Source organism: Papio anubis, chromosome 14, assembly GCF_008728515.1.
Source record: "Papio anubis isolate 15944 chromosome 14, Panubis1.0, whole genome shotgun sequence".
Classification (NCBI taxonomy): Eukaryota; Metazoa; Chordata; class Mammalia; order Primates; family Cercopithecidae; genus Papio; species Papio anubis.
Window position 1 is genome coordinate 1,706,689 of NC_044989.1, and position 24,249 is coordinate 1,730,937.

The following is a 24,249-nucleotide window of genomic DNA, read 5'->3' on the forward strand; positions in this document are numbered from 1 at the left end:
ATCAGGCTTGGTTATCTAATTGATCTGCCAGATCAGGTCAACTGTTCTGACAGAAGTCAGTGTCATTTTAAATCCAAACAAAAGTCTTGACACGGGTCCCATGACAACCTTTCATCTCTAATTTTGTTCTGGGAGTGATGGATGGGTGGATATTACTTCCATAGCTCTGCTCTGTCTTGGGGGACCACCCTCAGGCCCAAGTGGTCACCACCAGCCCTTTGTGGGAGCCTGGGAACGTCTCAGTCCTGCGGCTGCCCACTGTGGCTCCACACAGCATGCCATTCCTTTGTGAGGGGGAGGAGGGAGACGGGGAAACGGTGCCAGGAAGAACCGGTAGGTCACAGAGGCTTTCCTGGCCCGTAAGATTCTGGAGGATGACGGAATGTGGAAGAGGAGGGCCTGCAAACTAATTCTGCAGAGCTGTCCACAGCCACATCCCTGGGACAGCCTACGAGCCCCCAGGCACGTGTGAAGTCCCCTCAGGGAGAGGAGAGCTCTGGGTTGGGTGGGAATTTCCCTTTCCCCTGCAGCAGGGCAGTGACTGGCCCAGGAAGCAGTCCCTGGGGTTGCTGGGGCCTCTGAGCTGAGCCTCACTTTGTGGATGGTTAGGCTGAAACTAGAATTTTGTTGTTGTTGTTGTTGTTTGTTTGTTTTGAGATGGAGTTTGCTTTTGTTACCCAGGCTGGAGTGCAATGGCATGACCTCGGCCTCCACCTCTTGGATTCAAGCGATTCTCCTGTCTCAGCCTCCTGAGTAGCTGGGATTACAGGTGCCTGCCACTACACCTGGCTAATTTTTGGTATTTTTAGTAGAGATGGGGTTTCACCATGTTGGCCAGGCTGGTCTCGAACTCCTGACCTCAGGTGATCTGCCTGCCTCAGCCTCCTAAAGTGCTGGGATTACAGGCGTGAGCCACTGTGCCCAGCCACAAACAGGGTTTTATAATACATTCCACCAGCTGGCCTGTAAGCCCTCAGGAAGAAACTGCTTTTGTAAAAAACTGGCCCGAGCAGGGAGGGCCCCAGCTGAAAAGCAGCATCTCAGAGCCAGAAAATCTACCCATTGGACACCAAACCAAACAAGCAAAAAAATCCTACTCAAATTGGCATAGCATGGTCCTGGAAGATTTTGATTTATTTCAGGATCCTGGTAGCGCTTGAGAGACCAGCGTCCCATGGTGAACCCGGCCAGCACTGGTCACTCTCACTAATGGCTTGGTGGAATTTCCAAGCCTCCTGGAATTTCCTTCTCCTTACAGCTGAAGTAGAAATGTGAGTTCCCACACTTTGGAGCTCTCAGGAATATTAAGCGAACTAAGTAGATGAAGTTCCTGACAAAGTGCTTCATGTTTTCGGGGCTCGATGGAGGTTAGAGCTCCTTTCCCTAGCTTGCTTTCTGCTGTGATAGTAAAAGGAAAGAAAAAGCATTATCTTATTTCCTTCTCTCCTAAACACTGCCCCTGCCCCCACTACCCCCCAAAAAGCCACTGATTGTACAACTTCAGCCAAGGTGCCAAGGCGCTAAGAGGCGTACGGCGAACTGCAAAAGGGTTCTGAAGGGAGACTCACTAACAGGGTCACCCCGGCTGCTCAGGCAGAGCTGAGTGCTAATGCGTGATGAGATCACTCCACGGATAAAGAAAATAAGGTGATCCTTGTCGGGGAGAGACACGAGAGTAGGCTCGTCCCTAAACTTAAAAAAGAAAGAAAGAAAAATACTTTAGAGCCAGAAGGGAACCTCGAGGACATCTGGAACAGCTGCTTCCCTGTCAGACAAATGCTCAAGAGAAAGAACTAAAATCCGCTGCCAGGGGCCTCCCTGGCCGAGTCAGTGCCTCACGGTGGGTCCCGGTGGCTTCTCTGTCCCGCACAGTATCTGGGCCTCACACGCAGGGAAGCTGCTGAGCATCTTGTGAGAAAATGACCCCAGGAAAGGCTTTACACTCAGGATATGAAAGAAAAGAAGGCCGGGCGTGGTGGCTCACGCCTGTAATCCCAGCACTTTGGGAGGCTGAGGTGGGCAGATTGCTTGAGCTCAGGAGGTCAAGAGCAACCTAGTGGGCAACATAATGAGATCTCGTCCCTATTAAAATATTTAAGGCCAGGCACGGTGGCTCATGCCTGTAATCCTAGCACTTTGAGAGGCGGAGGCAGGTAGATTGCCTGAACTCAGGAGTTTGAGAGCAGCCTGGGGAACATGGCGAAGCCCCATCTCAACCAAAAACACAAAAATGAGCTGGGTGTGGTGGTACACAGCTGTAGTCCCAGCTACTCAGGAGGCTGAGGTGGGAGGATCGCTTGACCCTGGGAGGCGGAGACTGCAGTAAGCCAAGATCGTGCTGCTGCTCTCCAGCCTGGGTGACAGAGTGAGATCCAGTCCAAAAACAGAAAGAGAGGGATTGTCTTTTCCACATCTATGGCAAAGGCAACAGGAACACAGAGCTTCGGACGCGAAGAATGGTACCATGGCAGCAGAAATTGGATGCTGTGCCTCTATCCTCTGAAGAGCAGCAGGAAAGATCCCCCTTCCTGGATTAGCTACACAGACACGGAAATGATGCCTGGGCACACAACTGTGCTCTGGGGGTCAGTAAGAACTCTCTCGGTTGGGAGGCTGAGACAGGCGGATCACGAGGTCAGGAGATTGAGACCATCCTGGCTAACCCGTGAAACCCCGCCTCTACTAAAAAATACAAAACTAGCCGGGCAGGTGGCGGCTTCGTAGTCCCAGCTACTCGGGAGGCTGGAGGTGAGAATGGCGTGAACTCCGGGAGGCGGAGCTTGCAGTGAGCTGAGATCCGGCCACTGCACTCCAGCCTAGGCGACAGAGCGAGACTCCGTCTCAAAAAAAAAAAAAAAGAACTCTCTCAGTTTGGTGCAAACAGTGTCAGGAATCAACAGCCCCAGGCATCAGCACCCACCTGGACTTAGGAAGACCTGGGTGGGACCCACTTCCACCACCTGTTCTCCCAGTGACCTGCAGCTCCTCTTTTTCACCCGTGGACGTGCGTGCGTTAGGATCTGCAGAAGGGGAACTGTTTCTGTCCTGAAACTTAGCACGACACGAACTGTGTGTCCAGCAGCTCGGGTGAAACGCAGCGACCTGGCTGAAGGCTGGCCAGCAGCAGGAGCTGGGCCCAGCGGGTGGCCGGTGACCCTGGAGTGCCCGTGCCCTGGCTGCTTTCTGGTGGGATGAAGCCCAGTTGTTGGTTCCTCTAGTTTAGAGTCACAGACCAACTGCTTATCTTCATCCCTCCGAGTTAGCACCTGTTTTTGTGAATTAACTCCTTGTGTGCGGCAGTAATGGGAATGTCTAGTGCCCTAAATGCCGACTTAGGCCCGACAACGAAGAGACGGCCACCTCAGGGATCTGCCCACCGCTGCCCAGGTGGACCAGGCCAGGTGTGAATGGCTCCTCCTCTAGGGTCGGCAGATCTGTTCTCTCCATGTTTTCTTTCCTTTTCTGTTTTGAACTGGACTACCTAACCTAACCGCCACATCCTTCGTTAATGGGGAACAAAGGCACATGGACTCAGATCAATTGTCTAAGGATTTCCGCTTTAATCCAGGGCTATTCGGGGGTGAAATGCCCTCTAAGTATTTTGAAAAGCGCCTGGCATGTGGATGGAGCTCAGGGAATGTTTTCTTTCTGGCAAGGAACACTGCTCCGTACTAACTGGGAAGCGAACGTTGGCTATCCTGGTATCTCAAAAGCAGGGTGCTTCCACTGGCTGCTTGGGACTGCACCCGCAGGGAGAGGTTGTGCGGGTGGGTCAGGGTATCTGGAAGGCAGAAACTGATGCCTCCAGGAGCCCCAGACTCTGAGGACCAATATCAGGAAGCTGATGACCTTTCTGGTGAACAATGGGCCACGTGTTGAGGAATAGTTTGTGCTGGCTGCTGGCACAGGGAATCCTGCAGGCACACACGTGGGACATGCAGGCATCTCTCATGCTGTCCTCAGGACCACCAATAACAGTCAGATGAGAGGAGACCCCCATGGCTGTGGCCAGGGGCTTCGTGCCTGCATGCTTGGGAGCTGCTCAGGTGTGGCTCACTTGGTGGATTTGGGGAGGAGGTGCCCTTTGGTAAACGTACAGCAGGAGGGTCCCAGGTTCTGCCCAGGGTCAGCTTTACAGGACGGATCTGTGCATCACAGGTCTGGGAGCCTTCAGCCCAGGGCATCCCGTGCTTTGTGGTGCTTGAAGAGCTTTGCAGGCTCCTTTTAGAAATACAAAATTAGGGGTGCATCTTGCAAGTGAGAGCTGAGAAGGGGAGGCTGGGCTTCTGCTGTGAAGGGGACCAGTCTGCTCAGTGGCTACAGGTTACAGCTGATCTCATTATTCCCAGGGGCCATGCGCTGTAAAGTTACCTGCACACAGGCTGAGAGCAGGATCACTGCTTCTGGAAACAAGGGGCCAAGCTCCTGCCAGCCTCTGGTCCCATTTTTGTCAGTTGAAAAATAAAAAAACCCTGTTAATATTGTTTGGCTGTGTCCCCACCCAAATCTCATCTTGAATTATAGTTCCCATAACCTCCACATGTCTTGGGAGGGACCTGGTGGGAGGTAATTGAATCATGGGGGTGGCTACCTCCATGCCGTTCCTGATACTGAGTTCTCACGAGATCTGGAGGTTTTATCAGGGGCTTTTCCCACTTCTCTCTGAACTTCCTTCTCCTGCCGCCTTGTGAAGAAGGACATGTTTGCTTCCCTTTGCGCCATGATCGTAGGTTTCCTGAGACCTCCCCAGCCATGTGGAGCTCTGAGTCGATTAATCCTCTTTCCTTTATAAATTACCCAGTCTCGGGTATTTCTTCATAGCAGTATGAGAATGGACTAATACACCTGTTTTATGTGTGCTCCAATTTAAAGACAACTTATTTAATAGACACTGTGGATTCCTTAACATTGAACTCAGAGCCAACAGTCAAAACCATGACTCCTGTCCGAAGGGAGCCTGGCTAACGTGTGTGTTTTCTCTGTGAGGCACATCACAGCCCCCTGCACTTAGGAACACCAGACACTTCAGCTGCTCTGTGAATGCACAGGAGTAACTACAAAAGCACTGAGATCACTGCCTGTGTCTACAAATTAATTTTAGCAGGGAGGTGAACTCGCAAATAGAGTCCTCAGGTCGTGAGAGTGGACTGTGCATGTTTCTAAGGGTTTAAGTGGCTCTCCTCTCTCCTGCTCCTCCAGAGGCCCCCAATTTTCCTCTGCAGAACTCTCTACACACCTGTGCCAGTTGGTGACAAGAGACACCCTCAGAACAAAACAGATTTGCAGGTGGAATCAAGAAAATCAGGCACTAGACATGCGGAGAGTGAGGGCAACAGGGGAGGGGGTGCCATCCTTGTTATCTGTGGCCTGGGGGGCCCCAAAGCTGCTCCTGGGTGGAGAAACTGCAGATGAGGGCCTGAGGGACAGAGGCAGAAATGTGGGCACACTGGGGTTCCAGGGAGCAAATCGACCAGTGCTGGAGAGACCCTCAGGACTTGGGCTTGTGATTCTGGTGAGTAGTGAAGTTGGTGAAGGGGGGAGACGGTTTTGAGAAAGGCTGCTTTTTTTCTCAAGATGCTTAGCTTTATAGATGAGAGGGCCAGAATTATCCCTGTCCCTGCTTTCTAAGAAAAGTGAGCTGTAACTGTTAAAGGACACAGAGCTGGCGTGGCCGTGCCCGCTGGGCCTTCCTGACCATGTGTGCCACGAGGGCTGGGGGGTGCTCACCGTTGCTGGCCCGCTGTTTGATGGTCAGCATCTGCTCTCCAGAAAGCTTTGCCTTCTTCATCGCTGACGTGGCTCTCGGGCATCCTGACAGGCTGTGGACAAGACACAGGACGGCCATTAGTCAACTGTCTAGTGTCCCAGCCCCGCAGGGAAGCAGTGGTAAGCAAGCGGTAGACTAGCATTATTTTACTAGGTTGGTTGCCAGCAAAAGGCTGTCTGACAATGAGAAAAAGCAAAAAGACCAATACGTACAGTATGACAGTTATGCACACGGGATGCATGTGTGTGTGCATGTGTGTGTCCGTGTACTCATGCATGTGGTGAGCGCTGGTCATGGGCGCTCGGCTGGAGCTGCCTCTCAGGGGGGATCTTGGGAGCTGGGGCTCTGAGAGCGGAGGAAGTTTGCCCTTCATTGTGTAACTTTCAGAGCTTTTTGAAACTTTAGTTATAGAGTGATAATGTTGCTTAAAAATCTTCTATATTATAGGAAGCATCAAGCTTATAGAAAGGTTGGGTTTAAAAGTTAATTTCAAATGTACAAAAGTAGAGAGAGCAGAATAATGAACTCACCCCAAACTCAGCTGTCTCTCAAGGCTAGTCACCTGCACCCCTCCTGCTTCCCCAGTCTCATGGGTGAAAACATAACCGCAATCTCCTTATCTCACCCACAGTTTTTAGACAGTTTTCTAATATCACCAGCTATTCAGTCTGTTTTCAAACTTCCCGGTGTCTCTTCACTTTTCTCAGCCACTGGTTTGTCGACGTCAGGATGCATCTCAGCTCTTCACAGCGCATGTGGCAGATGTGGCCGGTGGCCTCCGGGGCAGGAAGGCGCCTCTGCCTCCTTTTCTGTCCTGTTGGGTGTTTGCTGAAGATAGCATGTCCTGTGTGCAGAGCGCCTCTTCCATGCAGTCCCGTGCCTCGGCTTCCTCACAACTCCTCAGCCTCTGAGGGACCTTCCCTCCCTCCCAGGGGGTCCTGGACATGCGGGTCAACTGGAGTCCTCACTGTGCTACAGGCCAGGGGCCATATGGCACTTAACTATGGGTGAGGTGAAAAACTTCTGTATATAATGTGTGTGTGTGTTTTTTTTTTTTTGAGACAGAGTCTTGCTCTGTCACCCAGGCTGGAGTGCAGTGGCACGATGTTGGCTCACTGCAGCCTCCGCCTTCTGGGTTCCAGTGATTCTCCTGCCTCACCCTCCTGATTACAGGATTATGGCCTCTGGGATTACAGGTGTGTGCCACCATGCCTGGCTAATTTTTGTATTTTTAGTAGAGACAGTCACCCAAGGTCAGCCATGCCCTCTACCCCACCTCTGTGTGATCCACCGCACCCCGCCTCCCAAAGTGCTAGGGATTACAGGCGACACCACCGGCTTATAATGTTTTATATATGTATACGACATACATGTTTATTCTCTCTATATAATATTGTGGACCCCACCCCTGTATATTATGTTGATGGACTCCTGTCCTGTAAGCGCATGTCATGTTGACCATCCTGTCCCAGCGTGATGGCTACAGACAGCCCCTGTCCTGTGAAGCGGTGATGGCTAAGTGCTGACCGCCCCGTCCAAGCTGTGTGATGGCCATGTTAGGACGGACCCTGTCCGTAAGCTGCATGCTGACGGCCCCTGTCCCAGAGCTGCATGGCCGAGTAAGGACTGACCCTGTCCCCAAGCCGTGTGTGATGGCCAAGGTTAGACGGACGCTTCGTCCGTAAGCGTGGATGGCCAGTGTTAGACGGACTCAACCGTGAAGTGGTGTGATGGCCAAGTGTTAGACGGCCCCTGTCCGTAAGCGGTGTGATGGCCAAGTGTTAGACGCCCCTGTCCGTAAGCGGTGTGATGGCCAAGTGTTAGACGGCCCCTGTCCGTAGCTGCGTGATGGCCAGCGTTAGACGCCCCTGTCCGTAGCGTGGATGGCTGGCGTTAGACGCGCTCCCCGTCCGTGAAGCGTGATGGGCCAGCGTTAAGGTGAGTTTTAACGGTCAGTGAGCTACCGACCTTGTGTTCCATCTCCTCGCCTCCCATCTGCTGAGAGCAGATATGTGTTAGGGATATACCTAGAAACACTCTTTACTAGCGAGGCATTGCATAAATTTGCTTGAATATCTCTTTTAATATCGCAATCAGCAAGTAAATTAAGCTTAGATATTGTTTTTGTAATACATGCTTAAAAATTTTTTTTGAAGAAAACGGGAAAATTCATAGCAGAACTTGATCGTAATACGTTTTCAACTGGGGATATTAGTGGTTGTTTTTGGGGAAATCATATCTCAGTATAAAAATATTTTCAGTATTCTTCATCAACACCACAGGTCTAAGTTATTATTTTTTTTGATGTGATGTTTGCATCTCATAACAGAATATTCATAAAATTCTAAATAATCATTGCTGTTGCCTGACCGTGTCCCCTGAAAATGCGTGCACTGAAATCCTGACCCTCACCAGGATGGTGTGAGGGGGAGGGGCATGTGGGAAGTGAGGAGGCCTCGTGATGGGATCCGTGCCCCTATAACAGGGACCCAGAGAGCTCCTTCACCCCTTCTCCCGTGTGAGGACAGAGTGAGAAGGCGCTGTCTACCAACCACAGTGCAGCCCTGGCCTGACGCCGAATCTGCTGGCGCCTTGGTCTCGGACTTCCAGTCTCCAGAACTTGGAGGAATAAGTTTCTGGTTTCTACGCTGCCCGAGGTATGGTATTTGTTTTTGTAGCCCTAGAACGTCTAAGACAATCACCAGTAATTGTTGCTCATCCCAGAACTCTGTGGTTGTGAACTGCTGTGTTTGCTGATGATGTTCCTAGGTTCAGTGGGAGAAGGAGCAGCGGGGACTTTAACCCCGGCGTCATCAGCTCCAGCGTCATCAGCTCCCGCGTCCTCTCTCATCCCAGGGCAAGCCCCACGGGAAGCCCCAGGAGCAGAGAGGCCTCTGGGAGCCGGGTGGCGTGACGGGGTGGGCACGGTGGGTGCCCTGGCTTCTCCTGCTCGCCCTGACAGCATCCCCAGGAATCTGGATAGTCCCTGAGGGGGTCCTGGCTCATGGTTCCCTTTGCTGTTTTTTTGTTCATTTATTTGTCACTAGACGTTGGCACTGCTGCTTCTGATGGAACCTCTCACCCTGCCTGCTGCTGTTTACACCGGAAATCCCCATGCTCCTCAAGCTCTCTTTAGTGTGGGGTGTGAACGAACCCCTCACGTTCCAGAAGAAACAGGCTCCTTTTCAGGCCTCCCTGATGGGGCCTGGGCAACAACCTGGCAGCCGCTCCCACTCTGGGGCACCCTCCTGGGTCCTCTCCTACCTCCCTATCAGATCCCAGCAGGACGCCCTGCAAATCCAGCTGGGGTGGGGGCTGACACTTCTGCTTCCCTAGCTCATCCGTAAATCTGCTTCTGATGACGAGCTGGATGTTTTCATTTGTAAAAATAAGAGTTCTCAAAAGATCTGTTAAGGCTCTCCTAAAATAGGATGCTTGGATTTTAACGCCACTTTTCCCTTTCCCGCCACTGGACACACTGCGGCTGTCGCACACGTCTTCCTGCAGGTGTGCCTGCGCTTTGGCCCCCTCCATCCAGGTAGACTCTGCAGTCAGGTGACCACATCTGGCAAGTCCTTCGTGAGACCAGGAGGCCCATCGGACCTCACACCGCACCCCCTGATGCTCTAGCACACATAAGACGTGGAGCTGGCTAGGAAAGACTCATGCATTCCTGTTTGCTCACTTGTGAAATGAGAATAAAATATTGCATTGACTGTTTGTGAAGTTTAATGAAAAGAATGTATATTCTTGAGGGCAAGGATTAAAATGCAATTTTTGTTAAAATCCCCAAGATGGGAGAGTGCTGGAGACAGAGCAGGTGCCTAGTGACGATTTCTGAAAGCATAAAATGTCTAAATGCATTTTGTGATGGCTCAGTGAGTGGAGGCCCAGGGTGAGTGTGAGTGCACCCAGGCCCTGGAAGGTGTAGGCGGAGTCCCGGAAGAGGCCTGTGGCAGGATTTTGCAGGACTTCCAAGTTGAAAGAAGACTCTTGGCCGGGCGCAGTGGCTCATGCTTGTAATCCCAGCACTTTGGGAGGCCGAGGTCGGGGGATCACGAGGTCAGGAGTTTGAGACCAGCCTGACGAACATGGTGAAACCCTGTCTCTACTAAAAATACAAAAATTAGCTGGGCATGGTGGCGGGCGCCTGTAATCCCAGCTACTCGGGAGTCTGAGGCAGGAGAATCTCTTGAACCCGGGAGGTAGAGGTTGCAGTGAGCCGAGATTGCACCACTGCACTCCAGCCTGGGCGACAGAGCAAGGCTCTGTCTCAGAAAAAAAAAAAAAAAAGAAAAAAAGATGACTCTTGAGTGCGACTGCCGCCCTGGGCTAAGATGAGAGGAAGGCTGGGGGGAGGGCCTCCTGCAGAGGTCCTGAGACTGTGACTGTAGGACGAGGATGACGCCTGGTCAGTCCACGGTGCCTGTGGCCTAGCCCCGCTCAGTGTGACCCTCAGAAATGCAGGGAGCAGCTCCCATCTTCCGTCCTCTGAACCTCCCCAGCCCTTTCGACTTGCCCTGTGTCTGTGAATGGCATTTAGGGGCCAGGAGCTGCAGGTCGGGAGAGAGGGAGGGCCACAGAGGCCTGCATCCTCCCCGCTGCCATCCTCTCAGCCAGCAGCCTCTGCTGTTTGCCCTGAAACCCCTCCCTTCTCTTCATCACTTCAGTCCAGGTCTGTGCTTCTCCCTCGGCGGGGTCCCTGGGCCTCAGCCTAGGTCCCAACCGTTCCATCCCGGAGCTGAGAAACGGCCCCAGGGGGTCAGCTGTGATTGTCCCCGCCCCCAGGAGAGCTTCCAGCAGCTTCTCTGAGAGCAGCCGCCAATGCTGGAACATCTCCTAGGGCAGGGGTCCCCAAACCCTGGGCCGCGGCCTGTTAGAACCTGGCCGCACAGCCGGAGGTGAGCAGTGCCCGAGCTCTGCCTCCTGTCATGTCAGCGGCGGGGTTCGATTCTCACGAGAACGCAAACGCTATTGAGAACTGCGCCTGCCAGGGGTCTAGGCTGCGGGCTCCTCGGGAGAAGCGAATCCTGGTGATCCCAGGTGGAACGGTTTCATCCGGAAACCATCCCACCCTTTTTCTGTGGAAAAATTACCTTCCATGAAACCGCTCCCTTGTGCCAAAAGGTTGGGGGCCGCTGTCCTAGAGGGCCTTGGCGACGGGCTCGTCTCCCACGTGCTGCCTCCCACTGTCCACGCGCAAATTCCCCAGGCCAGCGAGCTCCCCTGCCTCGGTGCACGCCCCTGGCCTCCCACGTGGGTTTGCTGTCCCGCCCTGTCCCCGTCCAACTGGCCTCCCAACTCGTTACTGTTTTGTCCACAAAGCGGGGCCCGGGCTCGGGCCCACCACAGCGTCGCCTTCCTCGAACCCCCGCGCCCCGGGCGCAGCCTCCCGGGACGTGGACACGGGCGGTTCACATCCTTGGTTACTTTTCCTTTTCTGCTGGTCTAAGGGCGGGTCCCCGCAAGGCCGAGCACATGGCCGTGTGTATCCCGGTGTCCAGGGGCCTTTGCAGATGGGCCGCGTTTAGTAAAAATGCACAGCGTAGAAAATGGGAACGGACTGACATGTCAGCGATTTTTCCTTTCGGCTTCTGGCCGGCGTCGCCCCGGGTCTCCACCTCTCACTGGGGTGTGGGGCCCCCAGCCGCCTTTTGTGGTCTTGGCAGAATTTTTTAGACGGAGTCTCGCTTGTCGCCCATGGGAGTGCAGTGGCTCTGGATCTCAGCTCACTGCAAGCTCCCTCCCTGCCACGCCTTATTCTTTCCTGCCTCAGCTCCCCGAGTAGCTGGGACTACAGGCCTCGGCCACCTCAGCCTCGCTAGTTTTGTATTTTTAGTAGAGACGGGGTTTCACCGGGTTAGCTTTGGTGGGATGGTCTCGGGATCTCCTGACCTCGATCCCCGCCCGCCTCGCCTCCCAAAGTGCTGATTACAGGTTTGAGCCACCGCCTCTGCAGACTTTTAAAGATCTGCTCAGGTAAGTCCTTCAGCGCAGATCTCACTTTCTTTGTCCCACAGTGGACCAAATGCTTATGGACCGCCGGTGCGGGCTCATGGAGAGACGCACCCAATTTAAATCAGCAGTCCCAGGTGGGGGCCGAGAGTGGGGACCCGCTTCCCGGTCGCCCAGCCTGCTTCTGGGGACTCACCCACAACCTAGGAGCTCCAGGGAGAAGCGAAGGACGGGTTCGGAAGTCAGACTTTCTGGGCTAAGTCCTGCTTCCGCTGCTGACTCATTCTAGCGACCTCTCTAAGCCCAGGTGTTTTATTTGTAAAATGGGAATTTGAAAGCAAACAAAATTCCCTACCTCATAGGGCTATTTTGAAGGTTGAATATAGAGAAAGGATATTAAGTGAGAACCACGAAAGGCAGATGTCAGGATGACCAGGCCTGGGAGAACAGGTGAGGTTCCGTCCTGTGGAAACAGCTCAGTGAGCTCCGGCCGCTGTAGGCCTGGCTCTCCGGGGGACACGGTTGACAGCCCGAGGCGAGGCCCCTCTGCGGCTGGGCTTGGTGACCCAGCTCCCAGAGCCTGGCGGTGTTGGTGCGGATGTCTCTGCCGCCTTCGCTCGGCAGCACCAACAGGCCCCTTCCCCGTCCTCCCTGTCGCTGGGGTCCCTCCCTGCTCCCACTCGTCATGACGGGGTGCATTTGCTTCTTCAGTGGCTCTTGTCTCATGACACTGTCAGCTCCACCCCAGCAGGGCCACCCCTGCGTCCTTTCCATCCCCTCCACTCAGAATCGCGGTTCGTGGCAGGGACACCATGGGCCCTGGAGGAATGTCTGTTGTGTGAATAAAATAGGAAGGACAGTGTCCTGCCTCCCTGTGGTCAGGAAGCAGGAGGGGCCGAGAGGCCGAGCTGCTTTCCGGCTCTGATTCGGAGGAGGGAGAGTGTGGGGGTGCATCCCCCTGGGTGCACCTCCATGGAACCCTGACAGCCACCCCTTCCCCACGCCCTGCCCGGAACTCCCGGCCTCCAGGCACCAGACAGTCGGCCAGGCCAGCGTCCCAGGGCTGCCTGGCCCATCTCTCCTTTGTCCTGTATTTTATCTTTTCTAGTTTAGAATTTGTTTTTGTCTCTTCTTAACCATAGGTGGCTTTTCCTGCATTGAAACCCTTAGATCGGGGAGTGGCTCCAGGCATACAGGTGCCAGGTATACAGGTGCCAGGCATACAGGTGCCAGGCATACAGCACCACCCGAGAAACTGTGCGTGGCTCCCTGTGCATCAGAACGCTTCATTGCCAACAGAACGCCCCATGGCACAGTTATCTCTTTTTTTTCTTTTAAAAATATTTTAATAGAAACTAGGTCTCACTATGTTGCCCAGGCTGGTCTTGAACTCCTGATCTCAAGCGACCCTCCTGCCTCAGCCTCCCAAAGTGCTAGGATTACAGGTATGAACCACCACATTCAGCCTTTTTGTTGTTGTTGTTAAGAAATAAAACAGAAATGTTCATGGCTTAAAGTCCCATGTTAAAAATTTTGTATGATCCATTACTAACACATCACACAAGTACTTTCCAGCTCAGGTAGTGTTTGGGGACCCAAGGCAAGCGATTGTTCTGAGCTACGCTGTATGGATTAGCAAATGAAGCAAAGCACTTGGGAAAAGCGGACAGGCCCCGCGGACAGCAATTCTGTGGTGTCTGGCAATTCCTGGCTCAGGAGCAGAGCTCCCTGCCGGGTTCCCAGAAGCTCTGGGCCCTGGTGGGCACCCCCAGAGGAGAGAAGGAGCGCTCAAGCCCCATTGCCACTCATGATGCTTCCTCCCTCCTGTTTTAGATCCAGCAGAGAAACCAGCCTAACAGGGGGGAGGTGTTGCATGAGGAGCCAAGGACATTCCCAGCAAATACTTTCACAGCTTAAAAGCCGCAGCCAAAAGCAGCTGCTGAGGCTACGCCAAGACGAAGGTGCATAAAATGAGGATGGACATGGTGCACGGTTGGCTGCTTTGACTTGATCAGGGAAACCCCGTCACCCACATTCTCTCACTGCAGGTGCTTCCTTCAAGGTCACTGAGTGAGCGTGGAGTGAGGAGTGACAGCTATGGGCCACCCTGGGGGTGGACCTGTCCCGTTCCCATGCCCCAGCGTATGGGGCCTCATTCTCTGGCTGGGGGGCTGGGGCCTGCGTTGTAGGGTGAGAGGTAGACCAGAGGATGCTGGGGTCCTGCCAGTTGGTTCCATCCCAGGGTGGACCCCTGTTGTTGGCAGCACCCGGGACCCCGCAGATGCCGTGCTCCAGAGGGGCTTCACATGGCCACCTTGTCCTCAGCTCCCCATGGGGGCCTCAGCTCCTGAAATCACCCAGTGTGGTCAGAAGGTGGCTCCTGCTGGGAGGTGAGCACTGGGATACTTGTCCACTCTCATGTCAAAAAGGCCCATTTTCTCATGACTTGATTAAAAACTTCCTTATTAAGTGTATTTAAATAGTCATATCTATTAGGGATCTCCCCATCCCGGCTTCTCCTACCTTGAAAATAAAGGAACAGAACTAAGTGGTGTGTGGCTAGTTAGGTGCATGGGCGAGAACCGCCCAGAGGGCCCACCGCTCCGGGAAGCAGAGGCCGCCGGAGACAAGCCCCCCATGGACGGGGGGATGGGGGCGCCACACTGCCGGAAACTGCAGAGTCCACATTCCTGGACCCACACTGAGGTTCAGCACCGGCTGTGCCCACAGTCTCATGCTGCTTCTCTTCACTCTCAGTTAATAAAACTGCCTGCTGGGAATGACACATAATGGTGTTATTTAAGGAGCAGGAGCCTTCAGCAAGAGTTTGGGAAACTAAATTAGGAAACAAAGACGGGCCTGAAGAATGATGCATTCTGTCCAAACGCGGCTGTGTCGGTGCCGCCAATTCCAATCCAGTGACTGCACCGCCAGCTCAGGTCCAATTTGGAAGCGAACGCTGTGAGCCGGCCCAGCACAGCCCTGGGGGTGGTGGCCCCGGTGTGGGGACAGTGCCATCTAGCGGTGGCCTGGGGGCCTGGGGGTGGCGCTGGCCCAGGGCTCTTAGGGGAAAGTCCACACACCTGGTTCAGCCAGGGAGGTCAGCCCACGGCTGGTCTCGGGTGGTGAGAAGGTGCTTACCATTTCATTCACACATTGGTTCTGAACGTGAGGCCCGGCAGCCTGTTACAGAAACGCTTCTCCAATTAAAGTCAAGTGCTGCTGAGGGTAGCTTTGAAAGTCACCAAGTTTCAGTGCGGGAAGTTCTGGGCAGCAAGTGGTTAAGTGGCTGCTCCCCCCGCTTGCCCCAGGCCCCAGACGTCTGGCACCAGGCGTCAGCACCAGGAATTCCAGATGAAGGTTCCAGGGGAGGCCCCGACATTTTTATCAGGACATCAGCCTAGAAGGGCCTTTTTCTGGAGAACATTACAGTTGGAAATAACTAAAGAAGTGAAACTTTTGAAGGGGGATATGGTTAATAAGACACAGATTGGGAAGAAAAATAAGTAATTTGAGAGGAGGTGGGAGTGTGTGCAGCTTTGTTGCACCTGGAAGGTGCTGGGATGAGGAGAACTCGGGACAAAGAGCTCTGGGTGGGAAGAGCCCAGCCAGGTGCTGTCTGTGATTCAGTATCCTCTGAAAATCAGCTCCACCCAGCCATGGGCAAACAGTTTCCTTCACACTGAGTTTCACTCTAACAACATTTTATTTATTTTACTATTCACTATTCCACCACTACTATTATCATACTCTAACTGTATATAATTTATAGGAGACACCATCTACTCCGGGTGCATACATACACTATCACTGTAGATTTTAATCCTATTCTTGTCATTGATTGACTCATGATGACCGAGCGCATCTCCTCAGTAAGCAAACGCGGATGTGGTGCGTCAGCCACAGCCTCTCCTGCGTTTGCCCGGGTCCCCACGGGAGCAGCTTTTCTGTGCTTTGCTTCCCGGACTCTGGCCCCAGCACGTGTGAGGAAGGGCAGGAGGGTGCTTTTGGAGCCAGGTGACATTCCTGCCTCTGACTGGGTATCAGATCTGCTTCCATCTCAGTGGGAAGCAATGGCATGGTGGTCCCTTCTCAAGCCAAGATCCAGAATGTGGAGGTTTTTCCCCTAAAAATATTCTGTGTCAAACAGGCTGATCTCAAACCACGGAGCGAGGGGAGCGTTTCCAGAACCGTGGCCTCTGTGCCGGGTGGATGACTCGGCCACAGCCACACAGGCAGGTGGTACAGGAAGTGCAGCCCTGGGTGGCAGCGTGACCACCCAGAGGGCCCCCAGCTCCCAGCCCAGGTCCCTCCCACTGGGGTGCACGTCCACCTGCCTCAGGAAACAAAGCTCCCTCTCAAAGCCTGGGGATGGCAGCTACCCACACAGCTCATTCCTACAGCCCAGGGAGTCCACCTACCTCCTGCCAAGGGATGGATTCTGGAGCCACTGCTATTCAGCAGTGACAATCAAAACACTGTTAGGAGAAGGAGGCCTGAAAAGAGACGTTTTGAAGAGCCACTTCCGTACAGTCCTAGCAGGAGGGTCATGACAGTGCTAACAGCAATGGTGAGCTGCTGTAAATGCTTTACTTATCATGTGCCGGTAAGCTCTTCAGACTTGATCCACCACTCAAACAACCTATGACCATCCCATTTTACAGAGGAGAGAACTGAGCAGAATAGCTAACTTGCCCCAGACCATACAGTCAGAAAAGGCAGGGCTGAGTTTACACCCAGGTCATCCAGCACCGGCCTCACTCTCCACTCTTCCTCCTGTGGCCTCTCTCTATGCACCCGTGAGTGACAGATGCTACACCCGGGCCCTGCCAGTGCAGTACGGGCAGAGGTCCCTGTGAATACACATGCCATAGAGGGAGGCGCATGAACTGACGATATGATGCTCTGCACCATTACAGAGGGAGGTGGAGTCTGCATGGGTGTTTAAAGATAGACATTTGTTTGAAGAGGACGAGGAACAGTGGAAGGGCCGAAGAAGCTTGAGCAGCATGTCTCCAGCTTTGAATTTAGGTCTGGATGCAACCAAGGGGCAGAGAGACAGAGGGAGCTGGAGGAATGGGTAAGAGCTTATTAGGGAAGATCTCAAGTGCCTTACGGAGGAGAATGGATTTAGCTTCTAGGCAATGACAAAGGATTGGAGGCATGTAATCCTGGCAACCACACAGTAGAGTTTGCTTGGTGGAGAGCTCACTGGCAGTAGCATGGAGGATGCTTGCGGAGAGCAGAAGGCAGTGGGGGGCCAGTGAGAAAGCTGGCAGAGGGGACTGGGGGAGGAATGAGGGAGTACAGCTTGAGGCAGCAATGGCAAGGGTACAGAAGAGAGCACCCACTCAAGAGGAGTAAGAAGGGCTGGGGCTTGGTCACCCACTGGATGCGGCTTGCTGCTTTTGCATTCCAAATTGATAATTTGGTTGAGTACAGAATACTGAGTGTGCAAACATTTTCCTAAGAGTTTTGAAGACATTGTTCTATTTGATTATTGTTTCCAACATTGCTGTTCAGTACATCTTTTATTAGCTTCCTTTTCTTTTGTCTCTCACTTTGTCTCTGTTTGTCTCTCTCACTCTCTGCATCCCCATTCCAGGTTCTCAAAATTTCATGATGATGAACTTCCATGTGGTTGGCTATGATAGTTTTATATGTCAACTTGGAGAGGATACAGCACCTGGTTGTTTAATCAAATACTCATCTAAGTGTTGCTGCGAAGGTATTTTGTAGAGTGACTAACATCTACCATCAGTTGGCTTATTTTTATTTTTATTTTTTTTGAGACAGGGTCTTGCTGTTACCTAGGCTGGAGTTCAGAGGGATGATCATACTCACTGCAGCCTCCAACTCTTGGGCTCAAGCAGTTCTCACTCCTCAGCCTCCCGAATAGCTATGACCACAGGGATGCATCACCATGCCTGGTTAATTTTGAAATTTTTTGTGGAGATGGTGTCTTGCCATGTTGCCCTTAAACTCTTGGGCTCAAGTGATCCTCCTGCCTTCTCCTCCCCAAATACTGGGATTGCAGGTGTGAGCCACCACACTTGGCCTCGTTGACTTTAAGTAAGGAGATTATTCTCAATACTCTCAGTGGGCCTGACTCAAGCAGTAAAAAGACCTTAAGAACATAACTAAGGTTTCCCTGAAGAAGAAGAAATCCTCCCTGTGGAAGGGAACCTGTCCTGACCAAGAGTTTCTAGGCTGCCTGTCTGCCCTACAGATTTTGGACTTGCTGAGCCAGCCCATATGGTGTTGGACAGTTCCTTGTGACGAACCCATCCGTATATAAATCCTATTGGTCCTGCTTCTTGGGTGGAGCCCTGGATGACACAGAACCATTTCATGATTGCGTAGCTACTCAACGAGGCCTTTATATCGGAAAACTCAAGAGCTCTGTTATGGGGATTTTCTTTGTTTTCTTTCTTTGGGAATTTTCTTTCTTCCATTTTCTCTATTCTCTCTACTTCTTCAGAAACTCCTATTAGTTGATTATTAACTCTCCTGAATTCTTTCTCTATTTTTTTAAACAAAATCTTTTATCTTCTTTTCTCATCTCTTTTTAATTTATGGGACATTACCTCAATTTTACATTTTAACTTTCTAAGTAAACTTTTTATTTATTTTTTAAAATAGGTATTCGTGTTCTCTGAATGTTTCTTGGGTTATGAATACAATACATTTTAATGTTCTTTCTGTTCTTTTCTGTCTGATGACAAATTATAGGTTTTTAAAAAGATTGCTCCTCTTTCCAGAAACGTTTCTGCTTCCTGAGCTTTTTTTGCCCCTGGTAAGGCTGGTTTGTTTACCTGGTTTCTGGCATGTTGTTCACTGCTTGCCTTCAGTGGCCAGAGTCCTTGGCTGTTCACTCATACTTCCCAGACACTGGTGCCTGGAGGCCCTTTATCTTGGATCTGTTGGTTCTAGAGAAGAGGCCCCTGCTCTGTCTGGAGTGGCGGGGAGTGGAGAAGGCAGAGGAGCAGGAGGAGCCACTGGATTCCCGGAGTCACACAGGACCAAGGCCTTGGGGCCTCTCCATGTCACTTGATGTTCCCATCTTCAGTACAACGGCTCATCCTGTTTCCAGCTCTTCTTACCACCAGCTCCAGGGCTTCTGTTCTAGCTTCTCCTTCCGGGGAGAAGGAGGCCTGTGGCAGGGCAGCCAGGAGTCGAACCCCTCTTAGAGAGCTCAACTGGTCCTCTGTTTTCCGACCGACTCTGAATCCCCACCCTCAAGGTCCCAGCCTCTTTTCTACGGAGGTTCTGCATGCTCCTCACTCCTCTTCTTCTAGGTTCTTTCTTCCCTCTTTCTCTCCACCCCCACCCTCTCCCTCCCCTACCAGCTCCTCTGCAGGGAGCTGAGGCCTGAGCCCTGTGTGCTTGGGCTGGACAGCTCCCAGTGCTTTGTGGATGGGATGCTCTGCACTTCTCTTCCTTATTTAGTTATTTAGTTGCATTATATTTGTGGGTTTGTAAGAGGATAGTGGGTCAGTTTAGTGGTGTTTTAAGATTTAGTGGAGATAACTGATTTCAGTCTGTAGAGCTTGGCCAGGAGTCCCAACAGAGATGCCTAATAAACCCAGTATTGAGGAACACACATGCACCTTTCTACAAAGTGTCTGCCATCTTTGTGTGGGTTGGGTCTGTTTCCCGGAGAGCACAGGGTGTGTCCCCTGCCAGTCCCTCTTCCCTAGGGATGCTCCTGCGTGCTCAGCAGGCACCTGGCTGCCACACGATGGCGAGGGCTGGCCCTGGGACCACATGGGTCTGAAGATAGAGGCAGAAGTGTGGCCTGCAGCCTGAGTGTCCTTTGAGAGGGGCCCCTTCCTTCCTCCAGGGACAGGATGGCTGTTGTGGCAGCAAACTCACCCTGAGGTGGTCTCCAAGTGTCAGGGGCTGAGGTGCAGGACCCAGGCATCTGGGCCCCTGGCAGTCAGGAGCCACTGCCTCACTGCGGCTGCTGTGTCCATGGTGAAACCCACCTCTGCTGTGAAGGCCCCTTTCGGGCTGCCTGCTGCTGAGGACTGAGTCTAATCTCAGCAGAAGAAGGGAAATCTTTGGTTTTGTTTCTCCTTTTGCTTGCCTCTCAGGAGGCTCGGTTGTTAACATTATCACTGCTGTGGTTTGGCTGTGTCTCCCGAAGGGGTATGTTGATGACCTGGCCCCCACACCTGTGAAAGGGACCTTATTGCACCTCATTTTCTTTTTAACATGTGAACCATAACTCTTCTGCAAATGTGAGCTTTTGCCCTAAGCTCCTCAAATGGCCTCGACACGTGGGAGGAAAAGATCATCAATGTGGAGACACCTGTTCTGCTGCACAGCCCTGTGGCCTCCCCGGGCAGACCCAGCAGGGGTGCCCAGCTGGTGGTGCTGGCTGTTACAGTCGTGGTGGTTGTGGTGGTGAGGGCTGTTTGTGTAGCTTGTTGCTGTGGTTGTGGTTGCAGCCGTCATTGTCATAGCTGTAGCTGTTGTAGCTGTAGTTGTCAGAGCTGCAGCTGTGCAGCTGTTGTTGCTGTGGTTGTAGTTGCAGCCGTGGTTGTAGTTGCAGCCGTTGTTGTCGTAGCTGTAGTTGTCAGAGCTGCAGCTGTGTAGCTGTTGTGGCTGTGGTTGTGGTTGCAGTTGTCGTTGTCATAGCTGTAGCCATTGTAGCTGTAGTTGTCAGAGCTGCAGCTGTGCAACCGTTGTGGCTATGGTTGTGGTTGCAGCCATCATTGTCATAGCTGTAGCTGTTGTAGCTGTAGTTGTCAGAGCTTCAGCTGTGTAGTTGTTGTGGCTGTGGTTGTGGTTGCAGCAGTCGTTGTCAGAGCTGTAGCTGTGGCAGCTGTAGTTGTAGCCTTTTCTCCACTCTGGGCACTCAGGTTCACCCTATCTGGCTCAGGGCTTCGGCTCCAGGGTCCTGGAGGAAGGAGCAGGCAGCGGCTGGAATGGGTGTGGTTGGCGCTGGAGGGCAGCCTCTGAGCAGCCCCCCAGGAGGGAAGCGAAGGCTGCAGGGGGTGCTCAGGTCAGGCTTCTGGGAGGAGCAGCGACGAGGCTGGGTGCCTGGAGGAAGACCCATGGCTGGCCGCACGTTCAGCCCTGCAGGTGGGTCCGGCTCCTGGCAGGAGGAGTGACGAGGCTGGGTGCCTGTAGGAAGACCCATGGCTGGCCCCATGTTCAGCCCTGCAGGTGGGACTCAGGTCAGGCTCCTGGGAGGAGCAGCGATGAGGCCGGGTGCCTGTAGGAAGACCCGTGGTTGGCAGTGTGTTCAGTCCTGCACTGCCAGTGGTGGTGGCCCTCATCTCCTGTGGTCAAATTTACATTTATATTTACTGAAATCAAACAATTTTAAAAAGTCAGTTCTCTGTCCCAGGGGCCAAACTTCAAGAGCTGAGTAGCCTCAGGTGTCCAGTGACCATCACGTAGCACACTGTTGGCCTGGGCCTCGCTGTCCCTGGCACAACCCACAGGATGAGTCCACGCCTCCTCGCAGCGGGGCCACTGGACAGAGGTGATGTGGGAGGCTCAGTGGCTTTTCAGGGAAAGTGCCAAGCCCTCTCCATGGGGGTTGGGGAATGTTTTTAGTTTGGATTCTAAACAGAGAGCAATTCTTGCTATAGAACAAATTTAAACAACAGCTAATAAAGCAGACTAGACTTACTAGACATACTCCTATGCTTAGAACCCTGCACTGAGCATTTTATATACATGACCCCAACTAGTTCTTCCAACAATCTGTGAAGTAGATTCAGTTTGTTATTTTCTCCATGTCTCTCCAGGGTTAGGTAATTTTGGGCCCAGCAGAGCAGGGCGGCGCTCCGTCCTCTGGGAAATACTGCCTTCCTGGAATGTTCCTTCCAACCCAGAGTGCTGCGAAGGCTGGCAGGATAGGGGCCAGAATGTGTCGGACATCAACGCCAGCCTGGATGGAGAGCTCGGATCCCAGAGAAGGCTGAGCGCAGGGAGGAGAGGGGCATGGGCCTCTGCATCTGAGCTGCTCTCTCATCCTGAAGTTTGAGCTTTGGGCCCTGCGAGCCCTCGGAGGCCAGCCTGTGACACCCCGGCCAGGTCATGCAAGGGTGGTGCCGGAACACTACCCTCTGCAGTTCCTCTGGGGAGCACTGCCCAGCACTCAGGGGATGGATCCGTGCAGCGAGCTGTCGAGAGGAGAGAGTACGGGAGGACTCCGCAGTATCCCAGTCAATGCATATTGAGTCGTCCAGAGGAGAGAGAAGGGGAGGACTCCACAGTGTCCTGGCCGATGCATAATTTGTTCTTCTTATGCATTTTACCACCATTTTGGCTAGCATTTGGTACTTCAAGGAACAGTTGTTAGAGGCAAAAATCACAGAAAAGGCATTTGCGTTTCAAAGGCTTCGCTTTGTGGATGCCAAATCCCAGAGACAGAAAGAACTCCTTGCAGCGGCCATAGATTTGGAAGGATGCATCCCCATCAGGTAGCGGCTAAGGAATCTCCAGGGAGGAGACGGACAAGGGAGAGGAGAGGAGCAAAGGGGTTTAGATGCCTGGGGGTCCTCAGAGAGTGGCCTGAGAGCCAGACGTTCTCCCCCTCCCCTGAGAGCAGCATGGAGCTGCGGAAAGAGACCTCAGACACACCACTCCCCTGCCTTCCTGATGGTGACAGACATAGGAGCTCTCAGGGCTGGAACCTGGGAAGGTGGAGGAGCCGCCCATGAGGCTGGTGCTTGGGCAGGGACAGGGGCCCCCCGGGAGCTGCCACTTGCCCCAGAGGTACACCTGGGGTGAAGATCGGGGGGAGGCACCACAGCCACCAGGTTATGGAGAGCAAGCTCTCACCATACAGTGGAGGAGAAGACAGCAATTAGTTAAGTTACAGGAAACAGATACGCTGGTAGAATTTACATGTTATAACATAATTCCATTAAAAAGTTGGCATACTCCTGAAAACCTACCTAATCTTCCCTTAAGAATCAAGTAATATTATGTTTATTAGAAATTATTTGGAGAAATCAAAAGATCGGAATTACAGTCTTAGCTTCACACTAATTATGAGGACGTCAAAGTTTTTTGTTTGTTTGTTTAATTGAGATTAATTCACATATGGGAACTTGCTTTTATTTATTTATTTATTATTTAAAAAAAAATTTTTTTTGAGACGGAGTCTCGCTCTGTCACCCAGGCTGGAGTGCAGTGGCTGGATCTCAGCTCACTGCAAGCCCCGCCTCCCGGGTTTACGCCATTCTCCTGCCTCAGTCTCCCGAGTAGCTGGGACTACAGGCACCCGCTACCTCGCCCCGCTAGTGTTTTGTATTTTTTAGTAGAGACGGGGTTTCCCTGTGTTAGCCAGGATGGTCTCGATTTCCTGACCTTGTGATCCGCCCGTCTTGGCCTCCCAAAGTGCTGGGATTACAGGTTTGAGCCACCGCGCCCGGCCGGAACTTGCTTTTAAAATATCAGATTCTCCATCTCTTTATTGGATATAAGAATGATCCTGTTTGTTTGTCTTGTCAATTTTTTGTTTGTATATTGGTTTTCCCTATAAAATTTTAACAGGCTAAGTTTCTCGGGACAGAGACTGTCTTGAAATCTTTATTTCTCTGAAGATCCTAGCACAGTAGCTGGATAGCCCCCTTCCAGTGGGTAGAATCCTAAGGTGGCCCCAAGGTCTCCCCGTGTGCACCTACTGTGCATGGGCCTCTGTCCTTGAGTGTGGGTGGCCCTGTGAACACAGTACAGTCATTGCTCCCATGATGGGGGGACATCCTATGAGACCCCAGCCCGGCTGCCAAGTGGTGAGGCCACCAGCTGTGTGGCCAGGACCTGGGGACCTCATCCACGGAGGACGACTCTGCCCAACGTCCAGCAGGACAGTCGGGCCTGACGGCTGCAAGCTCAGGAGCTGAGTTCTGCCAGGAACCCGAATGAGCTGTGAGTTGGACCACGAGCTCTGGGGGATGCCACCTGCAGAGGACCCCCTTAGGCCAGCCTGGGCTTCCACTGTGGGAAAATTGAGCTAATGACGGGGCCTGGGTATAAGCTGCTTTGTTTGTGCCACTTTGGAGAAGAAATTAGAAGACCAGCACGGTGCTGGGGCATGGAACACAGTTCAGCTTCCTGGGCTAGTGCGGAGGGCCCTGCTGAAGCTCAATGCTTTCATTCAGCATCTGCTGAATGCTTCTCAGGCCCTGGGGAGGGCTGGGGGACGGGCGAATGTGGGAGTGCCTCAGGAGGAAATCTTCCTGCAAAAACAAAGCAGGGTCACGCTCCACCCTGGTCAGCGCTGGGCCACAACACTGGCTTGTTTCAGGCAGAGGAGGACCAGATGTCACCTCTCACTCCTGCTATTCACAGGGCTCTTTGGGATTCACAGTTCGAGACAGATGTTGAATCTGACTCTTCCTCTCCCAATTGCTTCCCGTCAAACACTGAAAGATGGAGATTAAAGTAAAAGAAGCAAAGGGTCTGAGGGGTTTTTGGGAGGCAGCACCAGGCACCGGGTCAATGCAGGGTAGGTGTCAGGGAAAGTGGAGGGCCCCTGATGCAAGGTCTCCCCTTGGAGG

At 52.7% G+C, this 24,249-nt stretch overlaps 1 protein-coding gene across 14 annotated transcripts in view; it reads right to left on the reverse strand.

Annotated features, from left to right (window-relative positions):
- The window catches only part of MYT1L (myelin transcription factor 1 like), a 226,461-nt gene that overhangs the window by 13,771 nt on the left and 188,441 nt on the right, over positions 1-24,249 (reverse strand). For all 14 annotated transcript variants that reach the window (XM_009183612.4, XM_017947247.3, XM_009183618.4 and 11 more), the window contains one exon: positions 5,728-5,819. In XM_009183612.4, coding sequence (XP_009181876.1) covers positions 5,728-5,819 — 92 coding nt within the window. The remainder of the gene's footprint in view (positions 1-5,727; positions 5,820-24,249) is intronic.